The 22,895-nt window shown below is 42.1% G+C and overlaps 1 protein-coding gene across 2 annotated transcripts in view; it reads right to left on the minus strand.

The window, feature by feature from the left end:
* LOC125319315 (ceramide transfer protein-like) overlaps nucleotides 1-22,895 on the minus strand; it is a 240,791-nt gene that overhangs the window by 48,638 nt on the left and 169,258 nt on the right. For both annotated transcript variants that reach the window (XM_048290427.1, XM_048290426.1), the window contains exons 4-6: nucleotides 4,474-4,581; nucleotides 3,573-3,711; nucleotides 1,934-2,017 (exon numbers count right to left, since the gene is read on the minus strand). In XM_048290427.1, coding sequence (XP_048146384.1) covers nucleotides 1,934-2,017; nucleotides 3,573-3,711; nucleotides 4,474-4,581 — 331 coding nt within the window. The remainder of the gene's footprint in view (nucleotides 1-1,933; nucleotides 2,018-3,572; nucleotides 3,712-4,473; nucleotides 4,582-22,895) is intronic.

A 22,895-nucleotide genomic window follows, 5' to 3' on the forward strand; every position in this document is an offset into this window, starting at 1 on the left:
GGGACATAGCAGCTATTTTGTTGACCACATCCACTGGAATCTGATTACATCCATCTTTCCATTTTACTCCTCAAAACTGAATTTCCTTGGCAGGTCTCTTGACCTTACTTTGTTTTATGGCAAAAACATCTTTCAGGAGGATTTGGATTACCTTCTCCCCTTTCTCAAAAACTTCCTCTGCTCTGTTGCCCCACATGATGATGTCATCGATTTACTGCAGGTGTTCAGGAGCATCACCCTTTTCCAGTGCAGCCTGGATCAGTCCACAGCAAATAGTGGGGCTGTTTTTCCACCCCTGGGGCAGCTGGTTCCAGGTGTACTGCACACCCCTCCAGGTGAAAGCAAACTGTGGCCTGCACTGTGCTGCTAAAGGAATGGAGAAAAACCCATTAGCTTCCTTGGACTCCAGTTCGTACTGAAGTTCCAGCATGTCTGGCACAACAGCACTCAGGGATAGTGTGACTTCGTTCAGGCCATGATAGTCTACTGTCAGCCTCCACTCTCCACTGGACTTACACACTGGCCATTTAAGACTATGAAAGGGTGAGCAAGCCTTCCTGACCACTCCCTGGCTCTCCGGTTCATGAATCATCTCATGGATGGGGGTCACGGAATCCCGGTTGGTGCAGTATTATCAACGGTGCACTGTTGTGGTAGTGATCAGTACCTGTTCTTCTTTAACCTTCAACAGTCCCACAGCAGAAGGGTCCTCTGAGAGACCAGGCAAGGTATTCAACTAATTTCCTCTGTCTCTACAGCAGCTATCCCAAAAGCCCAATGCTGCCCTTTTGGGTCCTTGAAATACCCTCTCCTGAGCACTACAATTAATCTTTAGCAGAGCAAGCACTTTATATGATTGAAAAAAAAATCTAGTCATATTTTTAGTTCTCTGGAAGTATACTGTAACTCCTTCCAATTCCTTTCCTTCTAACAGTTTTGGCAACAATCTAGAAAGAAAACTTAAATACAGTAAAGAGACATGCAACACATGGGGAACTAGAGCCAGGTAAAAGAAAACAGAAGACAGAAAAGGCTTATTTTGCACATATATTTTTCAGATTCTTGAAGAAAGTGTCTACAATTTTAAAAATGCTTTTGCTAAGTACTTCCTTTGGAGATTCCATTGGATTTGCAACTGTACTGCTTCAAAATTTTGTGAACCAAAGTCTAACAAATACTGAATTGTCAACCATTATAGAATGTCAATATGGAAATAGTTTCAGCCAGGAAACAAGAGAAAGTATAAGAAGAATGCAAATTAATTTTTTAAAATGCATATACAACTTCTGGCAGGCCAGATGTATCAGATTTCTAAAAAAGCAAGACTTGCATGAGGAATTCACATTTACTGAATGGATACAGTGAGTACAACGACTATAACCAGATCATTTAAGATAAGAATAAAAATCAGAATTCTGTTCAGCATAACACTGAAAAATACAGTTTTAAAAAGTGCTAAAACTAGGATGAGTGATATTCAGTAACAATGTTGACTTAATCAATACATAGACATAGAATTTAGAAAAACCATAATGGAGCACACCAAACTGGAAAAGCATTGTGCTTCACCACACTCCTAAAGCAGATAATACTTGCAAGAATAACTGCAATTGCTTGTTACAAATCTCAGTTCACAGTATACAAATGATGCAGCTGTTTCAACAGATTTTTGTAGTGGAAATGGCTTTGGACACAGAATAGGAAATTCCAGCTTAACAGTCTTGCATTAATATTTGTGTGAATTAAGAATAACTCAGATTATAATTCCTTAACTGCTTTTCATGATTATCTTAACACGAATAAGAATGTCCCGTCACATACATTCAAATAACTATCTTGTCATTTTCTGCTTAGAAAAGAACATAAATACCCATCTTGTATCAGACATCATACCATTCATATGAATTTTCAGTGAAAAAGTTGACACACTTACATTTTTCCTTACTGCTGTTACTGTTATGTAAAAAATCCCCATCAGAACGCATCACAGGGAAATCATCTTCATCATCTTCTACCACTAAATGTGAGAAAGTGTGTGTTATGGGAGTGAGAAAGCTTTCCCAAGTCTTTAGTATGCAAAAAAGAATTAAGAGCATCTTCATGGCTAAGCAGCATTTAAGATTTTTTCCTATAAGTCATGACACACACCTTCTCTCACCTTCTCTTCTTTTTTTTTGACCACTATCAACATTACTTTCAGAAACCATCAGGAGACTAACATTTGCTCAATGTTGAAATTTAGCACTTGATTTGATGGTAAGAAGAACATTATCTTGGTGTTACAACTGGATAAGCAAGGAGCCACAGTTGATCAACTATCTACTCTTTTACACTAGAAAGTTCTCAAAGAAGTGGAATGGTACTTATCTATTGGTTTCTCACTATCAAAAGTTTCAGGCTGCCAGAACAAATGTGGGAATGAATATTAATGCCTCAGAAGAGTGCATGAATACAACAAGCTGTGCTCTGGGAAGAACAATTCAGAGAGATGTAGACATCCACACCTGAGTCTACTAGGACTTCCAGTGTGCACTCAGTGCTCAAGCTACAGGCAATACATCTCAGGAGCATTCATTACAGCAGAACCTTTGCCTTTTTTAAAGAATGTATTGTTCCTATTAAAACTAATAACCTATTGCTTTTCAAAATAAAGATAAGAGACTGGTTTTGGCTGGGATAGAGTTCATTTTCTTCTCAGTAGCTGGTACAGAGCTGTGTTTTGGATTCAGTATGAGAATAATGTTGATAACACACTGATGTTTTGGTTGTTGCTAAGTAGTGCTTACCTAAGTCAAGGACTTTTCAGTGTCTCATGCTCTGCCAGTGAGGAGCTGCACAAAAGGCTGGGAGGAAGCATGGGCAGGACAGGTGACCCGAACTGGCCAAAGGGATATTCCACACCATAGAATGTCATACCCAGTATATAAACTGGGGGGAGTTACCTGGAAGAGGGGGCTGATCACAGCTAGTGAATGGGATGGGCATCGGTCAGTGGGTGGTGAGCAATTATATTGTGCATCACTTGTCTTTCTTGGGTTATATTTCCCTCTCTCCCTCTCCTTCTTATTACAATTATTATTATTATTATTATCTTTTACTTTGTTTCAAATAAACTGTTCTTTTCTCAACCCATGGCTTCTATTTTCTTTCCTGATTCTCCTCCCCATCCCATTGGGAGTGAAGGGGAAGTGAGCAAGCAGATGCATGGTACTTGGTTGCCAGCTGGAGTTAAACCATGACAGAGACACAGCAGTAAACAAACTTGAATTCATGTTATGGGGTAAACAATTATTGTTATATAATATCAAATGCTTAAAAGATCATTTATACAATTGACAGCTAGAGGTCAATATTTAAGTTAAGCAGATTTTTATGGGAATCCAACTTCTGAAGTGAAAATAGTTAACACAGTGTATGCAGAAATATCTATGATTGATCCCATTACTAAAGACTAAATTTAATATACATACTTCATTTATATGGTATAAAATGCTATAGTAACTATTTCAAGAGCTATTACTGTGTAAAAAGTTAAATTCTATGGAGATAATAGTTCTCAATTACAGTTTTACCTTTATCCCTCTGGAGTTCATCTTTGGAAACTGCATCTGCACAGGCATCAAAGTATTTCTGTAAAGTATCAACTTGTCTACACAAAATGTCTCTAAAGGTTTCCATTTCTGCAAGCTTTTCACGTAAGCTATGGCCCTTCTGAAAATACAAGCAAAAAAAGGCTCAAATGCTTCTACAGGCTCAGCAATAGTTCAATGCCAAGAAAAAAGGATTTCTGCAATTATGAAGAGCAAATTCTTTAAGCACACCAAAGAAATTTCAGATATCAGCAGCTATGAAATACTGTTAATGTTAGAACAACATAAGAAACTGTATAAAAGTGTTTCTTACTCATTTTGTCCACTGGTCTCAATTTTTCATCTTGACTTTATCTGCTACTTTAGAGCATTCAATAAAAGTTTGTTAAAAACACAGTCTTACATACTATGAGGTTTATACCTATTTGCCTGAAAACAGTCAGTTCTAGTTAAAGATCTTTGTTCTAGCCTTTACTCCCTCCTTTCTTGTGCTGCTCCTCTTCTGCCCCAACCAATTTCAAATGTTAAATGTTTATACACATGAAACAAAGAAAGCTGTCATTTGTCAAGTCACAAAATCAGCATTTCCTTTCATTTAGAAGCCCTGATTTTCTCAAAAGTATGCTAAGAAAGACTAATAAATCCTCCCACAGGTTTGATTTCCTTGCCATAATTTAAGAGGGTTAACTGCATAGAGGCATTAAAAAGTTTCCTGTATGATCTGTTCATCATTACATGCTGAATTACTAACACTTATAATAAACCAAAGATTTGCTTAGGGTTTTTTCTTATAATTGTGTGAACAAGTCTTCACATAGCTTATTTACTTTCTAGTTTTGTGTGTTATTTAAACACCAATACTAAGAAAATGTTATTCACTAACCTTGAATGAAGAGGTGGATGTTGCAGAGTATCCACTTGCTCCAGAAACAAGAGACACCATGGAGCCGTGGCGTCGTAAACTTGACTCTGATGCATAGCCAGATTCAGTCTAAAAACCAAACCACACACAAAAGTAGAGAGTTGAGGCTTTTAATAAAAAAAGAACTAGTGAAAGCAAGTTTAATATCTCCTCTAAACTAGCCCATTTGTTTCTTGTCAGGAAGCAGCTAGGGCTTAATAACTTGGATTGTGTCTGGAAGTTTAAGATGCTGATGTAGTAACTGTAAAGTTACTATGAATCTTTTTTTTGTTATCATGTTGATCTGGAAAAAAAGTAGTTATCTGCAATTTATTGTGTACCCCTAAAAGAGTAACTAATTAAATAATGCAAAAAAATGAAAAATATCTATTAAAATAGCATGAAAAATATCAAAAAATATTAAGTTTGACAAATGTCCTCACAAGTAAAACAGAAGAAGACAGTGAGGAACTGTAAGAAGAATATTTTCCTAAAGGTTAACATAAAATGACCCACACATGGCAAAGGAGAAGAAAAACCCTGAAAGAGAATGTAAGACAGTGTTGGAAAATCTCATTCCCTAACTACCGTACCAGTCTTTATAGTATTCATTTCTATGAACTTTCTTCATCCCAGGAGGACCCTGAGAACTACTGATGTGTCAGCCTCACCTCTGTGACTGGGAAAATAATGGAAGAGATCCTCCTGGAAGCTATTCTAAGGCACATGGAGGACAGGGAGGTGATTCAGCACAGCCGGCATGGCTTCACCAAGGGCAAGTCCTGCCTGACAAACCTAGTGGGCTTCTATGATGGAGTGACTACATCAGAGGACAAGGGAAGGGCTACAGATGCCATCTATCTGGACTTCTGTAAAGCCTTTAACATGGTCCCCAACAACATCCTTCTCTCAAAATTGGAGAGACAAGGATTTGATGGGTGGACTGGTGGATAAGGAATTGGTTGGATGGTCACATCCAGAGGGTAGTGGTCAATGGCTCAGACTCCCGATGGACATCAGTGACTAGTGGTGCCCCTGAGGGGGCTGTATTGGGACCAGTTTTATTTAATATCTTCATTAATGACATAGATGAAGGGATCAAGTGCACCCTCGTCAACTTTTTAGAGGACACCAAGCTGAGTGGTGAGGTTGACAAACCTGAAGGACAAGATGCCATGAAGAGGGACGTGGACAAGCTTAAAAAATGGGCCCATGGGAATCTCATGAGACTTAATGTCTTGGGGTGACTTTATGATGTGTATCCCCTATCGCTGCTCTATGCCCAGAAATTAACTTTGTGCCTTTCTGTGCCTTTAAACTGAGCCCGAGACGGGGGAGAGGAAAAAAAAACTGAGTGAACTTTTCAAAGCAGCTGTTCAAGGACATAGATACACACACTCCTCTGTGTCCTGCTGCAGCAGCAAGAGCAGAGGAAGCACCCTTCTTGCTTTTCAGCCAGTTTTTGGCTCCTTTTCTCCAGAGGGAGATGGAGAGTTGAACTTTGTTTTCCTGGGACTTCGGGTTTTTTCCCTTCTTCTCTTCTGGACTGTTTCAACATCAGAACACATCAGGAGAATTTTCCACCAAGGCCCCGGGGTGGGCCCACACCAACCCAGCTCCAAGGAGGAGGAGAGAGACCACACCTACGGAAGGACTCTGAAATTTCCCCAGGTTTCTCTCCACAGCGAGATGTTTTATTATTTAGCATTATTATCCTTTTCCTGTGTGTTTGTTAAATAAATAGTTTTTATCGCTTTCACTTTCCTCTGAGGAAAATTTCTTTTTTCCCGAACCTGGTAGGGGAGGAGTGGTTGTAACCTGCCTTCTATCAGAGGAAATTTTCCTCCAAATTTGTCCAAACCAGCACAAATAATTAGTGGTGCCCAACGTGAGGCTCAAAGGAAAGTGAAAAAACCTGTACTAATTACATTTTGGTTTGAATTTAATTACTTTGTGTTGGGGTAAAGTACTCATCATGTTGGTTGAGTTCATAATGTCTCTCTGGCTTGATGTACTAATGTCTTTCTGGTCCCTAGGCCTGTTTGCCTATCCACAGATTGCTCCGATCTTGTCCCTGATATGTAACTTTTGCCGAGCAGGGACATGAATCCGTATTTCTATTTTGCTGTGCTCAGTGATAATGATTTATAAGAAGTCAACAGAGGTACAGGCAGCTGTTCGAAGTGTGTATGGTATGTGGTTTCTCCATCCTAATCCCAGTCCTAGTTTCAGTAGCCTGTTTTAGGAATTTATTAGTAATTGCACCCAGTTTGTTAGAAGAGGAGGAGATGGGGTTTCCCAGCCTTTCATGTCCATCCCCTTTAAATTTGATATGTTCTCTTTTGAGAATGTTCAGTTTCCCCTGGATGTTAAAGAGACCACCTTCCTGGTATTTTATCTGGTAAGCTTCCTTTATGTGGTTCGCAGCTTGTCTAGAATGAGAGCTCCGATTTCCAGGGTGACTGATGAGACACCTGACCAAGGTGTGGAAAATCCTGAGTGGTGTGGGGAATGGGAGGATATGGGCCTGAAGAAATTCTCTGACCCAATAGCTTGGAATTTCCCCCCTGAACAAATTCAGAACCCATCTGAGGTGGCAAAATATCTGAAAGAGAAATACAATGACAAGTCTAATGAGAAAGAGATCATTGCAATATGTTGGGCTTTGGCACATGCCTATCGCACACTGCAGCAGGTAAAGGTAGAGGGGCACGAAGATAAATCGGCAAAGCCTGAAGACACCCCAGTCACTCAGGCTGCAGATAAACCAGACAGCAAGCCCAAACCAGATGGAGAGTCTAAGGCACTGACAGTGGCTCCTGTCACGAGGAAAAAGCACACAACCAAAACTGATCGTCCAGTGAAAGATGAGGATGATGCAGGGGAAGGAACCTCAAAGCCACCCACTGACTCAGGCACAGAAACCATTACTGAGTCCATGTCCATAAAGGACCTTCGTGGCCTAAGAAAGGACTCTACCCGACGGTCTGATGAATCCATAATAAGTTGGATGGTCCGTATTTGGGATGCGGCAGGAGATGATGTGATGCTGGATGGTGCTGAAGCCAGGCATTTGGGATCTCTGTCACATGATCCAGCTATCGACCAAGCAATAATAAGGAGGGCTGAATCTGACAGTCTCTGGACATGGGTTTTGACAGGCATGAATGAAAGATATCTGTGCGCAGATGATTTCTATATGCAGCAAACCCCGTGGAAGACGATAGAACAAGGGATCCAACGCCTGAGAGACCTAGCAGTGGTAGAGATTGTCTACATGAATGACCCAGGACTGAGGAGTCCAGACAGGGTCAGAGTTCACCCAGTGATGTGGTGAAAACTCATACGACTTGGGCCACAAGAATATGCTTCTGCTTTAGCAATAATGAAACTGGATGACAGTGGGAATGAGGCCGTGCAGGATATGGCGATGAAGCTCCGAGCATATGCAGATTCCGTGCATGGCCCAACACATGCAAGAATTGCAGCTGTTGAAACACGTCTGCAGAAAGTGGAAGAGAAGATGGAGAAGAATCACCAGGAACTCAAGAAGAAGATTAAAGAGGCCCTTCTCCAAATCTCAGCAGTACAGATCAGAGATTCTGCTACCAAACGCAGACGTTCCCCAGAGATAGAGAGAAGGTACATCCCACGAAGTGAGCTGTGGTATTTCCTGTATGATAGTAGGGAAAACATGAGGAGGTGGGAGGGACAACCCACTTCTGCTCTGGCAGCATGAATGCATGAATTGAAGGAGCGCAAGACTCAGAAAGGAAGTTCCACCAAAAAGGAAGTAGCTCAAGTTGCCCATAGCTGAACTGCCAGATATGATGGAAGAGAAGACGACATGTCTGATCCCCTTGAAGGAACCTCTAAGATGTATGCCCAGGGAAAGAAGGATAACCAGGCATAGAGGGGCCCTGCCTCTAGCCAGGTAGAGGCCAGGGGAAACCGTGTTTTTTGGACTGTGTGGATTCGTTCGCCTGGTACATCAGAACCACAAAAATATGATGCCTTGGTTGACACTGGTGCGCAGTGTACAATAATCCCATCGCAAGATGTGGGGTAGAATCTGTTTCTATTGCTGGTGTTGATGCCATGAAGATTTTTTGCCTTTTCTTTAATACCTGTTATACCTTTTTTACAACTTCTGTATTCTTAGTGCTTTTTGCCTACATTCTTGGACTTGTTTGTCAAGCTGAGAGACTAAACATTTTAGAAGCTTCGTAGCTAGGGATCAGTGTGCCCCAAACCCCAAGGTCCCCTCCAGAACACATTCTGTAAACTAAGATAGAACCATCCAGGAGAGGGTTCCTTGGGGAGGGGAGCTCGCTTGAGCCTCTCATTGGGGAATCTTTGATAGATATGCTAATTAGCAAAACCTATAATGTTATACCAGATCTTTTGGGGGGGCATTTTGCGGGGTGCATTTTGGTGCATTTGACCTGGATGTGTGCACCTAAGGATCCTTAAAATAAATACCAAGGTAAAATCCCTTTTCCCCTTCTAACCGTGTATGACTCTTGATTTTAAGACCAGGAAAAGGCATCATTATAACAGATGGATCACAAAATTTGACCCTGGTGGAAGCTGAGGTGAGCCTGACTGGAAATAAGTGGAAGAAACATCTCATTGTGACTGGTCCAGAGGCCACGTGAATTTTGGTCATAGACTTCCTCGGAAGCGGGTATTTCAGAGACCCAAAGGGACTCAGGTGGGCTTTTGGAATAGCTGCTGTGGAGACAGAGGGCATTAAGCAATTGAACGCTTTGCCTGGACTATCAGAGAACCCATCTGCACTAGGCCTTCTGAAGGGGGAAGAACAACGAGTACCAATTGCTACCTCGACAGTGCATCGTCGACAGTACCAGACAATTCGAGATGCTGTGATCCCCATCCACAAGATGATCCATGAGCTGGAGAGCCAAGGGGTGATCAGCAAAACCCACTCACCCTTCAACAGCCACATCTGGCCTGCGCGCAAATCGGAAGGACAATGGAGATTGACTGTGGACTATCGTGCCTTGAATGAAGTGACTCCATGTCATGGGTTAGCAAGCATAGTCCCGGAAGTGATGTTCTTGCAAAGGGGTGCTTACAGCTTCCTCTGTGACCTGACAGAACCTAGCAGCTGGCCAGTTTGAATATGGACAATTCTTTAAGCCACTTAAAGTTGTGACCGCCTCTGTGATCCACACTTAAGAATAGGAAACCCCGAGGCAGAGTCTCGCTGTCTCGTTTCTGGTGCTGGGACAGGTGGCTGCGGGCCCCATGTGGGGGCCCAGCGGGCCCGGCCCAGGCCCTGCTCGGGCCAGGCTGGGCGCTCGGCTCCCCGCCCCCCCCCCCCCCCCCCCCCCCCCCCCCCCGACAGAGGTCATGTGACCAACAGTGATAAGCAACATTCCAGCTGCAAGGCCTAGGTGAGATGAACCCTTTTAGGTGCTATGAAGAGCTGAAAACCTGAGGGAAGAGAAAGAGGAGATGCTTAAAGCTGAAATTCTGTTGTAAAGCTATGATGTAACAGAGTACCCATTGTAATTTCATGAAGATATGGGGGGGTGGAGTGTTCAACTCGTAAGCAAAAGCACCTGTGCTGAGATAGGCAGATGCTAACGCAGCTGTAATTTCATGAGAAGTTTGAACAGGGAGAGATAGTCCTAAAGATGAAGGTGAGGAAGACCCTTTGCTCCCAGGGAAGGAGAAGGGCCTCTGTTCTTAGAGATGAAATGCTCCCAGAGATGGGTGAAGAGAACTTTTGTTTCTGAACGGCTCAACCTTAAAATTGTACCCCAAAAAACTTCAAGAGTGGACCCTCGAAAGCAGTTGTGGGAAAAGCTGCAAGTTGCGGGAAGGGACTCGCATGCGAGCAGAGAGACTCCTCTTCCTAAATGGACTGAACAAGGTTATTATGGAAGTGATAAACAGACTGAACATCTTAAGGGTTGTCTTTTAACATTGTCACTGGGAGAAGGGAGAAAGGTGGGCCAGGGGGAGGAGAAGAGTTCTGAATGTGTGGTATGATTTTTTTTTTCTTCTTTTAGGTCTGTTAATAAACTTCTTTATATTCTTTCAAGTTTGGTGCCTGCTTTGCGTTTCTCCTAATTCTTATCTCACAGAAGGTAAACAGTAATGAGTATTTTGGACCAAACCACTACACTAAATTGGTGTTTCTGCCTGGTTACAAACCCAACCTGCTACACTCCACCATTGAGCGCTGCTGTGCCAGACATGTTGGAGCTCCAGTACGAGCTGGAGTCCAAAGCAGCGAAGTGGTACGCCACTATTGACATTGCCAATGCATTTTTCTCCATTCCTCTGGCACCAGAGTGCAGGCCTCAGTTTGCCTTCACTTGGAGGGGTGTGCAGTACACCTGGAACCAACTGCCCCAGGGGTGGAAGCACAGTCCTACCTTCTGCCATAGACTGATCCAGACTGCACTAGAAAAGGGTGAGGCTCCAGAACATCTGCAGTACATTGATGACATCATTGTGTGGTGGAACACTGCAGCAGAAGTGTGTGAGAAAGGAGAGAAGATCACCCAGATTCTCCTGGAAGCTGATTTTGCCATCAAGAACAGCAAAGTCAAGGGACCTGCTCGAGAGATCCAGTTCCTGGGAGTGAAATGGCAAGATGGACCGCGTCAGATTCCCACTGAGGTCGTCAATAAGATCACAGCAATGTCTCCACCAACCAACAAGAAGGAAACACAAGCTTTCCTAGGTGCCATAGGCTTTTGGAGGATGCACATTCCTGAGTATAGGCAGATCGTGAGTCCTCTCTACCTGGTTACCCGCAAGAAGAATGATTTCCATTGGGGCCCTGAACAGCAACAAGCCTTTGCCCAGATTAAGCAGGAGATCGCTCATGCGGTAGCCCTTGGCCCAGTCAGGACAGGACCCGAAGTGAAGAACGTGCTCTACTCTGCAGATGGGAGCCTTGGTCTGTCCTGGAGCCTTTGGCAGAAGGTGCCTGGTGAGACTCGAGGTCAACCACTGGGATTTTGGAGCCGAAGCTACAGAGGGTCTGAAGCCAACTACACTCCAACAGAGAGGGAAATCCTGGCAGCCTATGAAGGAATCCAAGCCGCCTCAGAAGTTATCGGCACTGAGGCACAACTCCTCCTGGCACCCCCGACTACCGGTGCTGGGGTGGATGTTCAAAGCAAAGGTTCCCTCTACTCACCATGCCACCAATGCCACATGGAGCAAATGGATTGCTCTCATCACACAGCACACCCATATCGGAAAACTGAATTGCCCTGGGATTTTGGAAATAGTCACAAATTGGCCTGAAGGTGAAAACATTGGTCTCACTGATGAAGAAGAACAAGAACAAGCGACACGTGCTGAAGAAGCTCCACCATACAACCAGCTGCCAGCAGAAGACACACACTACGCTCTTTTCACCGACGGTTCTTGTCGCATCGTAGGGATGAAACGAAAGTGGAAAGCAGCCGTATGGAGTCCCACATGACGGGTTGCAGAAGCTACTGAAGGAGAAGGTGGATCGAGCCAACTTGCTGAACTCAAAGCTGTTCAACTAGCCCTGGACATTGCTGAAAGAGAGAAGTGGCCAAAGCTCTACCTCTACACTGATTCATGGATGGTAGCCAATGCTCTGTGGGGATGGCTGGAAAAGTGGGAAAAGGCTAATTGGCAGCATAGGAAAAAACCAATCTGGGCTGCTGTAGAGTGGAAAGACATCGCTGCCCGAGTAAGAAAGCTGGTTGTGAAAGTCCGCCATGTAGATGTCCATGTCCCCAAGAGTCGGGCTAATGAGGAACACCAAAACAACAAGCAGGTAGATCAGGCTGCAAAGATAGAAGTGTTACAGATAGACTTGGATTAGAAACACAAGGGAGAGTTGTTCCTAGCTCAATGGGCCCGTGATGCCTCAGGTCATCAAGGCAGAGATGCCACCTATAGGTGGGCACGAGACCGAGGGGTGGATCTAACCATGGACAGTATCTCCCAGGTGATCCATGATTGTGAGACATGCACTGTGATTAAGCAGGCAAAGCGAGTGAAACCGCTGTGCTACGGTGGGCGATGGTCCAAATACAAGTATGGGGAGGCCTGGCAGATTGATTACATCACACTGCCTCAAACGCACCAAAGCAAGCGCTATGTGCTCACAATGGTAGAAGCCACTACTGGATGGTTGGAGACCTACCCTGTGCCTCGCGCTACTGCCCGTAACACCATCTTGGGGCTGGAAAAGCAAGTGCTTTGGAGGCATGGTACCCCTGTCCTGGGTTGCAGTGTATTCTATTACCATCCTCATGAGCTGTTGAAACCAGGTGGGGCAGTGTTTCCTTGCCTCCCCCCTCCAGACTGTTAATGAGCCCATCAATGCCTGGCCTCATGACTCATCATCCCATTGTGAGATGCTCCACCCAGAAGGAGGAACCAAGCATTCCATCCTGGATATAATATGAGATTCCGAACACCACAGACACCCTTTCCACTGGATTCCCAGAGGAAAGGAGCTACATAGCCACCACTAGACCTTCTGAGGAAGAGCAGACCCTTTCTACAGGATCAACGCTTCAACAGAACCACATCCACCACTTCAGGAGGACTGCAGCCACCATTTTTTTGGACTGCTACCGCCACCCTGACTAACAGGGTGTCAGGTTGTATCCTGACTCTGTGAGTTTGAACCAGTGTTTTCATTTTGTTTTTCCTTTAATTTCCCTATTAAATTTTTATTCTGACTTGGGGGATACCAGTGAATGAGAGGCTGGACATGCCCCAGTCATGTGCACTTGTGGCCTAGAAAGCCAATTGTACCCTGGGCTGCATCAAAATCAGTGCGACCGGAAGGTTGAGGGTGGTGATTTTGCCCCTCTACTCTGCTCTGGTGAGACCCCACCTGGAATACTGCATCCAGCTCTGGGGTCCCCAGCACAGGAAGGACATTGACCTGTTGGAGCAAGTCCAGAGGAGGGCCATGAAGATGATTAGAGGGATGGAACACCCCTCCTATTAGGAAAGGCTGAGAGACTTGGGGTTATTCAGCCTGGAGAAGGCTCAAGGGTGAGTTTACTGTGGCCTTTCAGTACCTGAAAGGGATCTACAAGAAGGCTGGAGAGGGACTTTTTACAAGGGCATGTAGTGATAGAACAAGGGGGAATGGCTTTAAACTCAAAGAGGGCAGCTTTAGGTTAGATATTAGGAAGAAATTCTTTACTGTGAGGGTCGTGAGGCACTGGAACAGATTGCCCAGAGAAGTTGTGGATGGCCCATCCTGGAAGTGTTCAAGGCCAGGTTGGATGGGGCTCTGAGTAACTTGGTCTAGTGAAAGGTATCCATTGCAGGGGGGGTGGAATTAGATGATCCTTAAGGACCCTTCCAAGCCAAACCATTCTATAATTCTTAAGATATATAGTTAACATTGTATACTGCATAGTCATGGTTAAGTTCAAATGACTAAAGGACCCCAGCTCATTGCAAGAAGAAGGACAGACCCCATGCTGAAGAATAAAGGATAGCCCCAGACTATCAAGATAATTACATTATCCTAGCCCCTCTAACACCTCTGTGAAACCCTCCCATTATCTGGCATCATAGACAAGTAACTGTAGGAAGACCCACTCTAGGCACATCTCAATCATGAAAAAAATCAGATGGACAATGATGCCATAGAATTATAGTTGCTTTGCAAAACACTAATATGCGTGTGTTAATTAATGATTGGTCAAATGATGTTGTATCTGAACACTTGAAAGGTAAAAGAACCATGTGTGAAATCACATTCGATGTACCCCAATTTGAATGGGATACCTCATGACCATGAATAAAGAATTACTTGTAATATTATACTATACATCCTCACCTCTCTGTCAACGTGTCAGTTGCAAAATTTCTCTGACAAAAGAAACAGATGGTTCAGAGCAATATCTGAAATACTGTTAATAGATTTGATCAAGTAGACAGAGAATACTGTAAAGGATCTTTGACAGAATAAGAAATACTGCAGCAGCAGAGCAATTCAGGCAGGGCAGGGAGAAGGGGAGACAGAACATATGATATGGAACAAGCAAGAAGCAGCAATGGAATTCTAGCTGTTGGACTTTTGTAGAAAATTTGAAAATGGCATAGGCTTTGGGAAAATGAGAAAGTGCTGATAAGATGCAAATGAATTTACAGAGTATTAAAAGAAAGGAGAAAGGACACAAAGAGTTAGTTAAAACGAGAATTTATACAATACTGCAAGTGTGCAGGACAAAACGTATATTTTGGTTACAAAGGAGCAGTGGCAGAGAAACACACTTTTGGAAAAATTAAAGTATGACTTAAAAGAAAAATGTGACTTCTAGAATTGTTAACATAATTCTTGAATGAACGTGACTGAATGAGATTACCCAGCAAAAACAAGTAAAACAGAGCCAAGAGTCAGTTTCTATCTGGCCCATTTAAAGAATGAGGTATAAGACAACAAAGAATTGAGGAAACAGAAGAAAGAGGAATAAGTATCAGAAGTAGAAGCAAAGTGGAAAAATGAAAATTATCAAAAAATGCAAGTATAGTTAGAAAAGGGTATTCTAAGTCTTGGTGGAAAATGGCTAAGTAATCATCAACTAAAAAGAAAAAAAAGAGAGAGAAAGAGAGTGAGAGCAGAAAGGAGTGAAAAAGAAAAAAGGACACTCATAAGTTCAAAAGATTTAATAAGGCACATTGTAAGTTAATTGCTTAATTAAGCAAAAAAATAAAAATATTGTAACTTATCTGAAATAGCAGAGATAGAAGTTTTTTTAATGACAGCTTATAGTGAAACAATATAAGGCAAGATGCATTTAGAAATTTCTGCTATAAATAATGAATTTAAAGCTAATTTATACAGAGCAAGAGTGCTAGAAATATAGTTACATAAGTGTAGTGACAGAAGTGCTAAAAGGTCAAATTGTTAACAATTAGTACTACTATTTGTTTTAAAGCATAGCTTTAAAATATCTATTGGAATAAGCTTTTTATTAAAACATTCACATTGGATACACAGGGCTCTTCTAGAATATTAGTTCAAGTGTTAAGCAGTATACCTAACTTCAGCAACATATTTGGTATACTGGACCACGTTTTGAATTGCATTGCACTTGTGTTACAGTACAGAGATTATGCCTTAATTCACTGGATTTGAATTTCAAATATAACAAAACAAATAATGAAGCTTTGATTAGGTTTTTTGCGAATACTCCAGTAAGGGCTTTTTGGCTCTTTATATGGACTTTAAGACTTTCAAAGGCTTGACAAGTGAAAACAGAGGAGGTAAGGGAATAAAAGCATTTTTAAAGGAAAAGTTGAGTTTTAGGCATACAATACTATAATTTAATTTCAGAAGTGTTTAATTAGCATAAACCTCAAGAGAGCATTTTGTAAGAGTTCCAACACTTCAAAGCATCATAAAACACCTCTGTTTAGATTTCTTCTAAATGCAAATCTAAACCAAACTTCACTGTTTTCCTGGTAACTTCGATGTTTACTTGATCATACACTACAAATATTAAGATGACTTGGAATGTGCTTTTACTACAGCCAGTTTGACAGTAGAGACTCATTCTGTTTTCTGTTTAATTGGATATGACTTAATTAACAGATCAGTTTTAAAATGTAACCAAAATATCCATTGCATTGAGGTCAAAGCATTTTAACTAAGGACAGCAAATGTTTTCTGATTTTCTTCTTTAAGTGAGAAAGACATATCTATGCAAAACTTGAATTCAAGCTTAAGAATTGAAATTTCTGAATGTCCCTATTTGAAGATTTAATCAAAGTCACATTTTAATAGTACTACTCTAGTACTTACAAGAACAGATGTAGTCTTAGAAGGAAAACTCATTACTTATATTCTGCATTTGAATTAAATCCTTTTTCTTCTGATATTACCCTTATAGTCAATGCTCAGTTAATTTAGTTCACAAAATAAAAGCTATGGGGTGAAAGAACAAAACCACCTTCTTTCCATATCAATATGTAAGATTGATATTTTTAAAGGCACCGCTTCATCAGTATGTTTATTTGACTGTCATTTATGTTTGCGATTAATAGTTCCACTAAACAGTTTATCCATGCTTCTGAACTGCATACAAGACAGCTGTATACAGCTATCAGCTTGAAAACCCTACCCATAAAAAGGTGTTACAGAATCAGAATCCCAGATACATTAAGGTTGAAAAAGACCTCGGAGATCGAGTCCAACCTTTGACTGATCACCACCTTGTGAAGTAGACCATGCCACTAAGTGGCACATCCAGTTGTTTCTTGAACCTCTGGGGATGGTGACTGTATGACCTCCTTGGGCAGTCCATTCCAATGTTTAACAATATCTTCCATGAAAAAATTCCTCCTGATGTCCGGTCTGAAACTCCCCAGGTGCAAATTGAAGCTCTGTCTTCTTGTCCTGTCATTAGCTGCCTGGGAGAAGAGGCTGACCACCTGGCTACAACCTCCTTTCAGGTAGTTGTAGAGAATGATAAGGGCTACTCTGAGCCTCGTTTCCTCCAGGCTAAACAACCCCAGCTCCCTCAGCTGCTCCTCATAGGACTTACCCTCTAGACCCTTCACCAGCTTTGTTGCCCTTCTCTGAAATTGCTCCAGTACCCAGTCTGTCTTGTAGTGAGGGGCCCAGAACTGGACACAGGATTTTAGGTATGGCCTCACCAGTGCCGAGTACAGGGCAACAAGCTCTTCTCCCTGGTCCTACTGGCCACACTATTGCTGATAGAGGCCAGGATGGCATTAGCTTTCTTGGCCACCTGGATACATGCTGGCTCATATACAGCAAGCTCTTGACCAGCACCCCCAGATCCTTTTCTGACAAGCAGCTGTCCAGCCACTCTTCCCCCCATCTGCAACGCTGCATGGGGTTATTGTGACCTGAGTGCAGGACCAAGCACTTTGCCTTGTTGAACCTCATACAATTGGCATCAGGCCATCAATCCAGCCTGGCCAGATCCCTCTGCAGAGCCTTCCTATCCTCCAACAGATCAACATTCCCACCCAGGCCCCAAGGAGGCAGCAGACTTCCTTGTGAGACGGGTCCGATTGGCATACAGGGTGCTCCCCCTGTAGTGGTTGAACCTGAGTTGATGGACAGTCTTTTAGACTAATGACGCTTCTCACAATTTACATATTTAAACCGCACTAAAGGCGGGGATTGCCTCTGGTCCAGCTCGGCTGCCGGAAGGTGGGGGGGGCCTTTGGGCCTCCGGGCCCTACCGGGCCGGGGCCCCTGCGTCCCCCCCCCCCCCACGCTGCAGCATAGACCCTGGGGAAGCTAAAATCAGCCATAGACTGCCACACAGCTAAATCCGTCCGGCGCGGCTTCTTGGGACCGGCGGTCTCCTCTCCACGCGGAGCCGGCGGAGCCAAGGGGAGCCAGCGTAGCCTCCTGTCTACAGCCAGCACACTTCGTGCCAAACTGAAGAAGACACCATGCAGCCAGCAGCACAGAGGGAGCGAGACTTTCTCTACCGTAAAGCCTGAACAAGAACACTTTTCAACATGGCAGTTTCAGAGTCAAAGTGAGTCATATGAGACGAAGCTGAAAATGGCGACGGATGAAAAGAGGGCGGTGCCGCGATTCTCGCGCGTAGCTTAAACAACTTCTTGCATGCCGTGGTAAGAAACTGTAATATCGCAAACTGTTTGTCTCTTTAATCTAGATGAAGTACATAGGGGGATGAAAAGTTCACGTGTGGCCCATGGAAATTGTGAAGAGTGCCTATGCCAGGCTACGTAGAAGCATTGAGAGGCTTTTTAGAGACTTGTGGCAAAGAAACCCTTTGTGTTCAGGCCAAAATAACTCATCCTTAAAAAGATTAATAACCCCATGTGATGGCTCATGTTTTGCAGTGTGAAGGAACTGTGAGATTTTTTTCATGGAAGAGATGTTTTACATCACAGCAGATTGTTTCTTTCCGGGCAGGTCTGCTGTTGGTGGCAGTTTGGGAACCATGTGCAGCTGAAGAAAACCCTTTTTCCCTTAAGCATATGAAAGAGACATCAAGAACTGCAACACTGACTAACATCCCATGTTCTGCTACCCTTTGTGCGAGTTGGGTAAAAGGAGAGAAGTGCTGGAAGGGGGGGGGTTTGCTTTAATTTCTTGTTATTTCATTTTACTTTTAATTCTATTAGTAATAAAACTCTTTTTTTGTACCGCAACCGTTTAAGTTTGAACCTGTTTTGCTTTCTCCTAAGTCTTATCTCATAGAAGGAAAATAAGTAAGTAATGAATATTTTGAACCAAACCACTACACCCCCTCAAAAGGGAATCACCTGCTACAATTACCCTTCTTTCTTTTTTAACACCCAAAGTTGTGATCCATCTGGTTGACTGATTTGTTCTGGGTAACCCCTCAGATAGACCTTCATCTCCACTATCATTTGCCTGACATTTCATTTGCCCTACAATAAAAGCATTTAGGCAGTTTTAGCTATTTACAACCAAGGAGCAAATACAGCAGACTAAACAGCACACAACACAAATCCGAAGTGTGTACTTACAGATCATATTCACAAAACTGTCTCAGACAATTATGGTTTAGCAGTCAAAGGGAAAAAAAATAAAAATTCCATCAAAAATACTTATTTGTCAGAAGAACCAGAAAACAAGTATTGCTTTATAACTGATGCAGAGACAAGTCATCCTGCTCTCAACAGGCACATGCAAGCAGATTAATGAAAACAATGAAAACATACATCATGCAAAGCCCCACCATTCTACTACCATAAAGGGCAGGTCACTGCAGCATTTGTCTTGTAAAGCAGATTATAATTTTTTTTTTCACTGCAGAAATACTCAAATTGACAAGAGGAATGTTGACCCAAGCTTCTGTTTATATAAGTTTTCATTTCCCATTTAAAAATTGGAAAAGCAGGTAGAGTCCACATGATAGAAGCCAACAGTCTCTGCTTTAAAACAAAATAATTTGCAGAGGTTGTATCAATTCATAGCATCAAGCACTAATGTTATATTATTGAGTATATAGATGCAGTTCTTTAAATTCCATGCATACATCATAGCTTCAAGGCTACAGTCAAAACTGGCATTTGTTAGTACATTGAAACACCTTCAGCTTTCTAAGGTGGTGCATGAAATTCATTATACCTTTCAAAATTATTTTCATTATGATGGACAAGAGGAAAGGGCCACATGGTGCAAAGCTTCATGTGATTCTTTACTTGAGCAGGTGCTGGTATCAGCAACAAGGCAGTACATCAGAAAAACTGCTTTCAAATGAAGTAGCTAAGTATTCACAGAATCATTGTATACCTCCATTATGGTTCACACTGATGCACCAGTTAAGGATTTCTTAAAGTGGGTAAATAATACTCTGGAGTAAAGCAAAGACTCACTGAAAAGCTCCCTGACAAAAAAAAAAAATAGGCTCATATTATTCTGCCACATTTTTAAGGCATTATTTTGATTATGTCTCAATATAGTGCCTGTCAAGCACTTCCATATATGTTTGTCCACCAAAACAGATATTTTCAGTTAGCATTATAAATTATTTATTATTTTACATAACACAACCAACAGGCAGCACCTCCAAGACATACAGCTCACCCTAGGAAGGGATAAAACAGACATTAGGATACAGTGACTCTAATAATGTTTTCTGCAGTATTTGTGAAAAATCTTACTAAAACATCTATGAGATCAAACCACAATATGTTATAAAAAACAATAATGGAGAAAAATGTAGCAACACAAAATGAAAGAGGTGGAAGGTACTATGAAAGACTTAGTGAATACTAAGCAGAAAAGCTCTATCGAGCACCTATGTTCCAAGGGCAATTTTTAGACTTGCTGCATAAGTTTCAAGAATGAAGATGAGACATGGAAGGGCTACCTAGGGATTGCTGCAGACAGAAAAACAGACACTACAGGTAGGGCAGTGTAGGATGCATTTCTGTGGATTGAAGTTAATTTTATCTTTAACATGCATCTGTAGGTTTTATTTTTTCAATTGCTCTAAAGGGTCTGACAATGGATGGTTTCAAAAGCGAGGCAATTATCAGGAAGGTAGAGACAGAAATTTCACAATCCAGGTCACAACAGATGGATGATGATTCCCCTGCCTACAGCCCTCCCAAACACAGTGCAGGAGACTACTTAGCAAAAAAGCTTCTAACCTGACCTTTCTTTGCAACTGCAAGAACAGGTAAAGAAATGTAAACATATTTTTCCTGCAACAGTGATAAATGGTACAACTCCACAGTAAATAAACATACTACATGCACAGGAGGAAAAAAATAGGAATTCTGAGACGAAAAATAAGACAACTGAAAAATAAAAGCTACAGTGATACAGCACTAAAATTATCATAACTGCTCTACTTGATACCTTAGGTTTTAACTTTTATATTTTTCAAATCCTGTACTGCTTAGTGTGTGACTCTGAAGTTTCTTGTAGTCTGTTAATTTCTGCTCTCTTGTGCTAGGTAGACAAAGCCTCTCCAGGCTTGCTCTTCAAGGACACCCAGACTGTCCTAGGCCCAAAAAGTATAAACCAAAAGCCTCTGAGAGGGGGGCAAGCTGAGGGGAAATTACATCATTAAACTGAAGCTTTAATTGGAGAATTAGCCCTGATATGCAAATGAACCAAACCTATAAAAGTATGAAGAACTCATGACCTGTCATCTATCTTGGGGTCCATCTTGGCAATAGCCTCTGGCTCCTCAGGGTGTGCCTTTGAAGGCCTTTCAAATAAATACCTACCTTTATTCCCTTACTCCTGTCTAGTCTCTGTTTTTAGGTGGCCTCTCAAGGCATCATACTCACTCATTCAATCTAAGTAACATCTTTTGGGTATTTAGTTCTCAAACACCATACATTTTTCCTAAGTTACTGTGTGTTGCCTGCAGACAATAAGCACCTTTAATAGCTGCATGAGCTAGAGTGGTACACAGGTTGATAAGCCCTGGGACCACATACTGCTTTATAAAGAAAGGGAAAGGGCCAAGAAGTAGTACAAATAAGACAAAATATTGCAGAGAGAAGAGAATGCAGATTGACAAAGAGGCAACCAAAGGCAAATGACTGGCCTTTGATAATCTTTATCCACATAGTTCACACTTTGGTTTAATTACATGGATGTATACTGTTTTTTCCATGAATTCCCTTTAACTGTTAATGTGCACAGGAAAACTATTCACCAAATATTATTTGGTGTCTTTAAATCCTAAGATTCCATACAAGTTGAATAGAAAGGGTCAAGCACTCCCTTGAGAGGAAAGAGAATGAAGAAGAGCTAGGACACTGAGCAAAAGGACACTCAAGCCCACAGAGAAAGTTCTGCTTCTCAGGCTCAGGAACTGCTGTGGGAAAGTGTTATTTACAGAATAAAACTCTTTCCTGAGCAAAGGTGCCAAAACCCAATCTGACAATAACCACTTTGCTCTATATACTGACTTAATAATAAATCTAAAGAAGCTTGTACAACTGGGCCACCAGGCTATAGCAAGAGTGGAAGAGGGCTATTTGTCCCTATTGTGAATCTGGGCTGTCAGGAGGGGGACAAGCAAGATCTACATAAGAACCAGAAATCTTCATTCTGCTGTTAGACAGTATCAGGAAAAGCACTGATGTTCTGGCCTCAGCTACCAATGCGCTAAAGTTCACCTGCACTTAACCATTATCTTGTCACTGCCACATACAGAAATGGGGTGGGATTTTTTTTCCCCTCTCTACTCAATCCTCAGATATTCATCTAGCCATGAGAATAGAAATCCATTAAATGCTCAGTGTATCCCAGAGTATGCAATAGGTAGCAAGCACTGAAGCATAAAGTCAGAATTGTCAAAGATCAAAAAGTCCATATTATATCTATCTGACAGGATTTAAGAAAAACTGATCTTATGCCCTAAGAAAAATTATTAGAACACATCGTTCAGTTTAAACTCAATTTTACAAGAGTAATTTAGGGGAAAACAAAGGGGAGAGAGAAGAGTTTTGCTTTCAACAGTGCTTGTTTTGCATCTCACACCTCATCAAATCTAACACATTTTTCTTGGCTTTCAAAACGTATTCACAATTATTCCTACTTCCTTCCTGCTGTAGTCCTTGTTTTTATCAGGTCTCAACACCCACTTCCCTTAAAACTCCCCAAATACCAAGGAAGACTCACTGCACCAATTAGAGTTGAACAAAAAAGGTTATATTAAATAAGGGATTCACCAGGACATAGAATCCTTAAGGTTGGAAAAGACCTCTAAGACCATCAAGTCCAACCATTAACCTAACACTACCATCTTTATCACTAAACCATGTCCCCAAGTGCCACATCCACACATTTTTTGAACACTTCCAGGGATGGTAATTCTATCACTTCCCTGGGCAGCCCGTTCTGATGCCTGACTATCCTTTCGGTGAAGAAATTTTTCCTAATAGCCAATCTA

The sequence above is a fragment of the Corvus hawaiiensis genome, chromosome W (assembly GCF_020740725.1).
Source record: "Corvus hawaiiensis isolate bCorHaw1 chromosome W, bCorHaw1.pri.cur, whole genome shotgun sequence".
Classification (NCBI taxonomy): domain Eukaryota; kingdom Metazoa; phylum Chordata; class Aves; order Passeriformes; family Corvidae; genus Corvus; species Corvus hawaiiensis.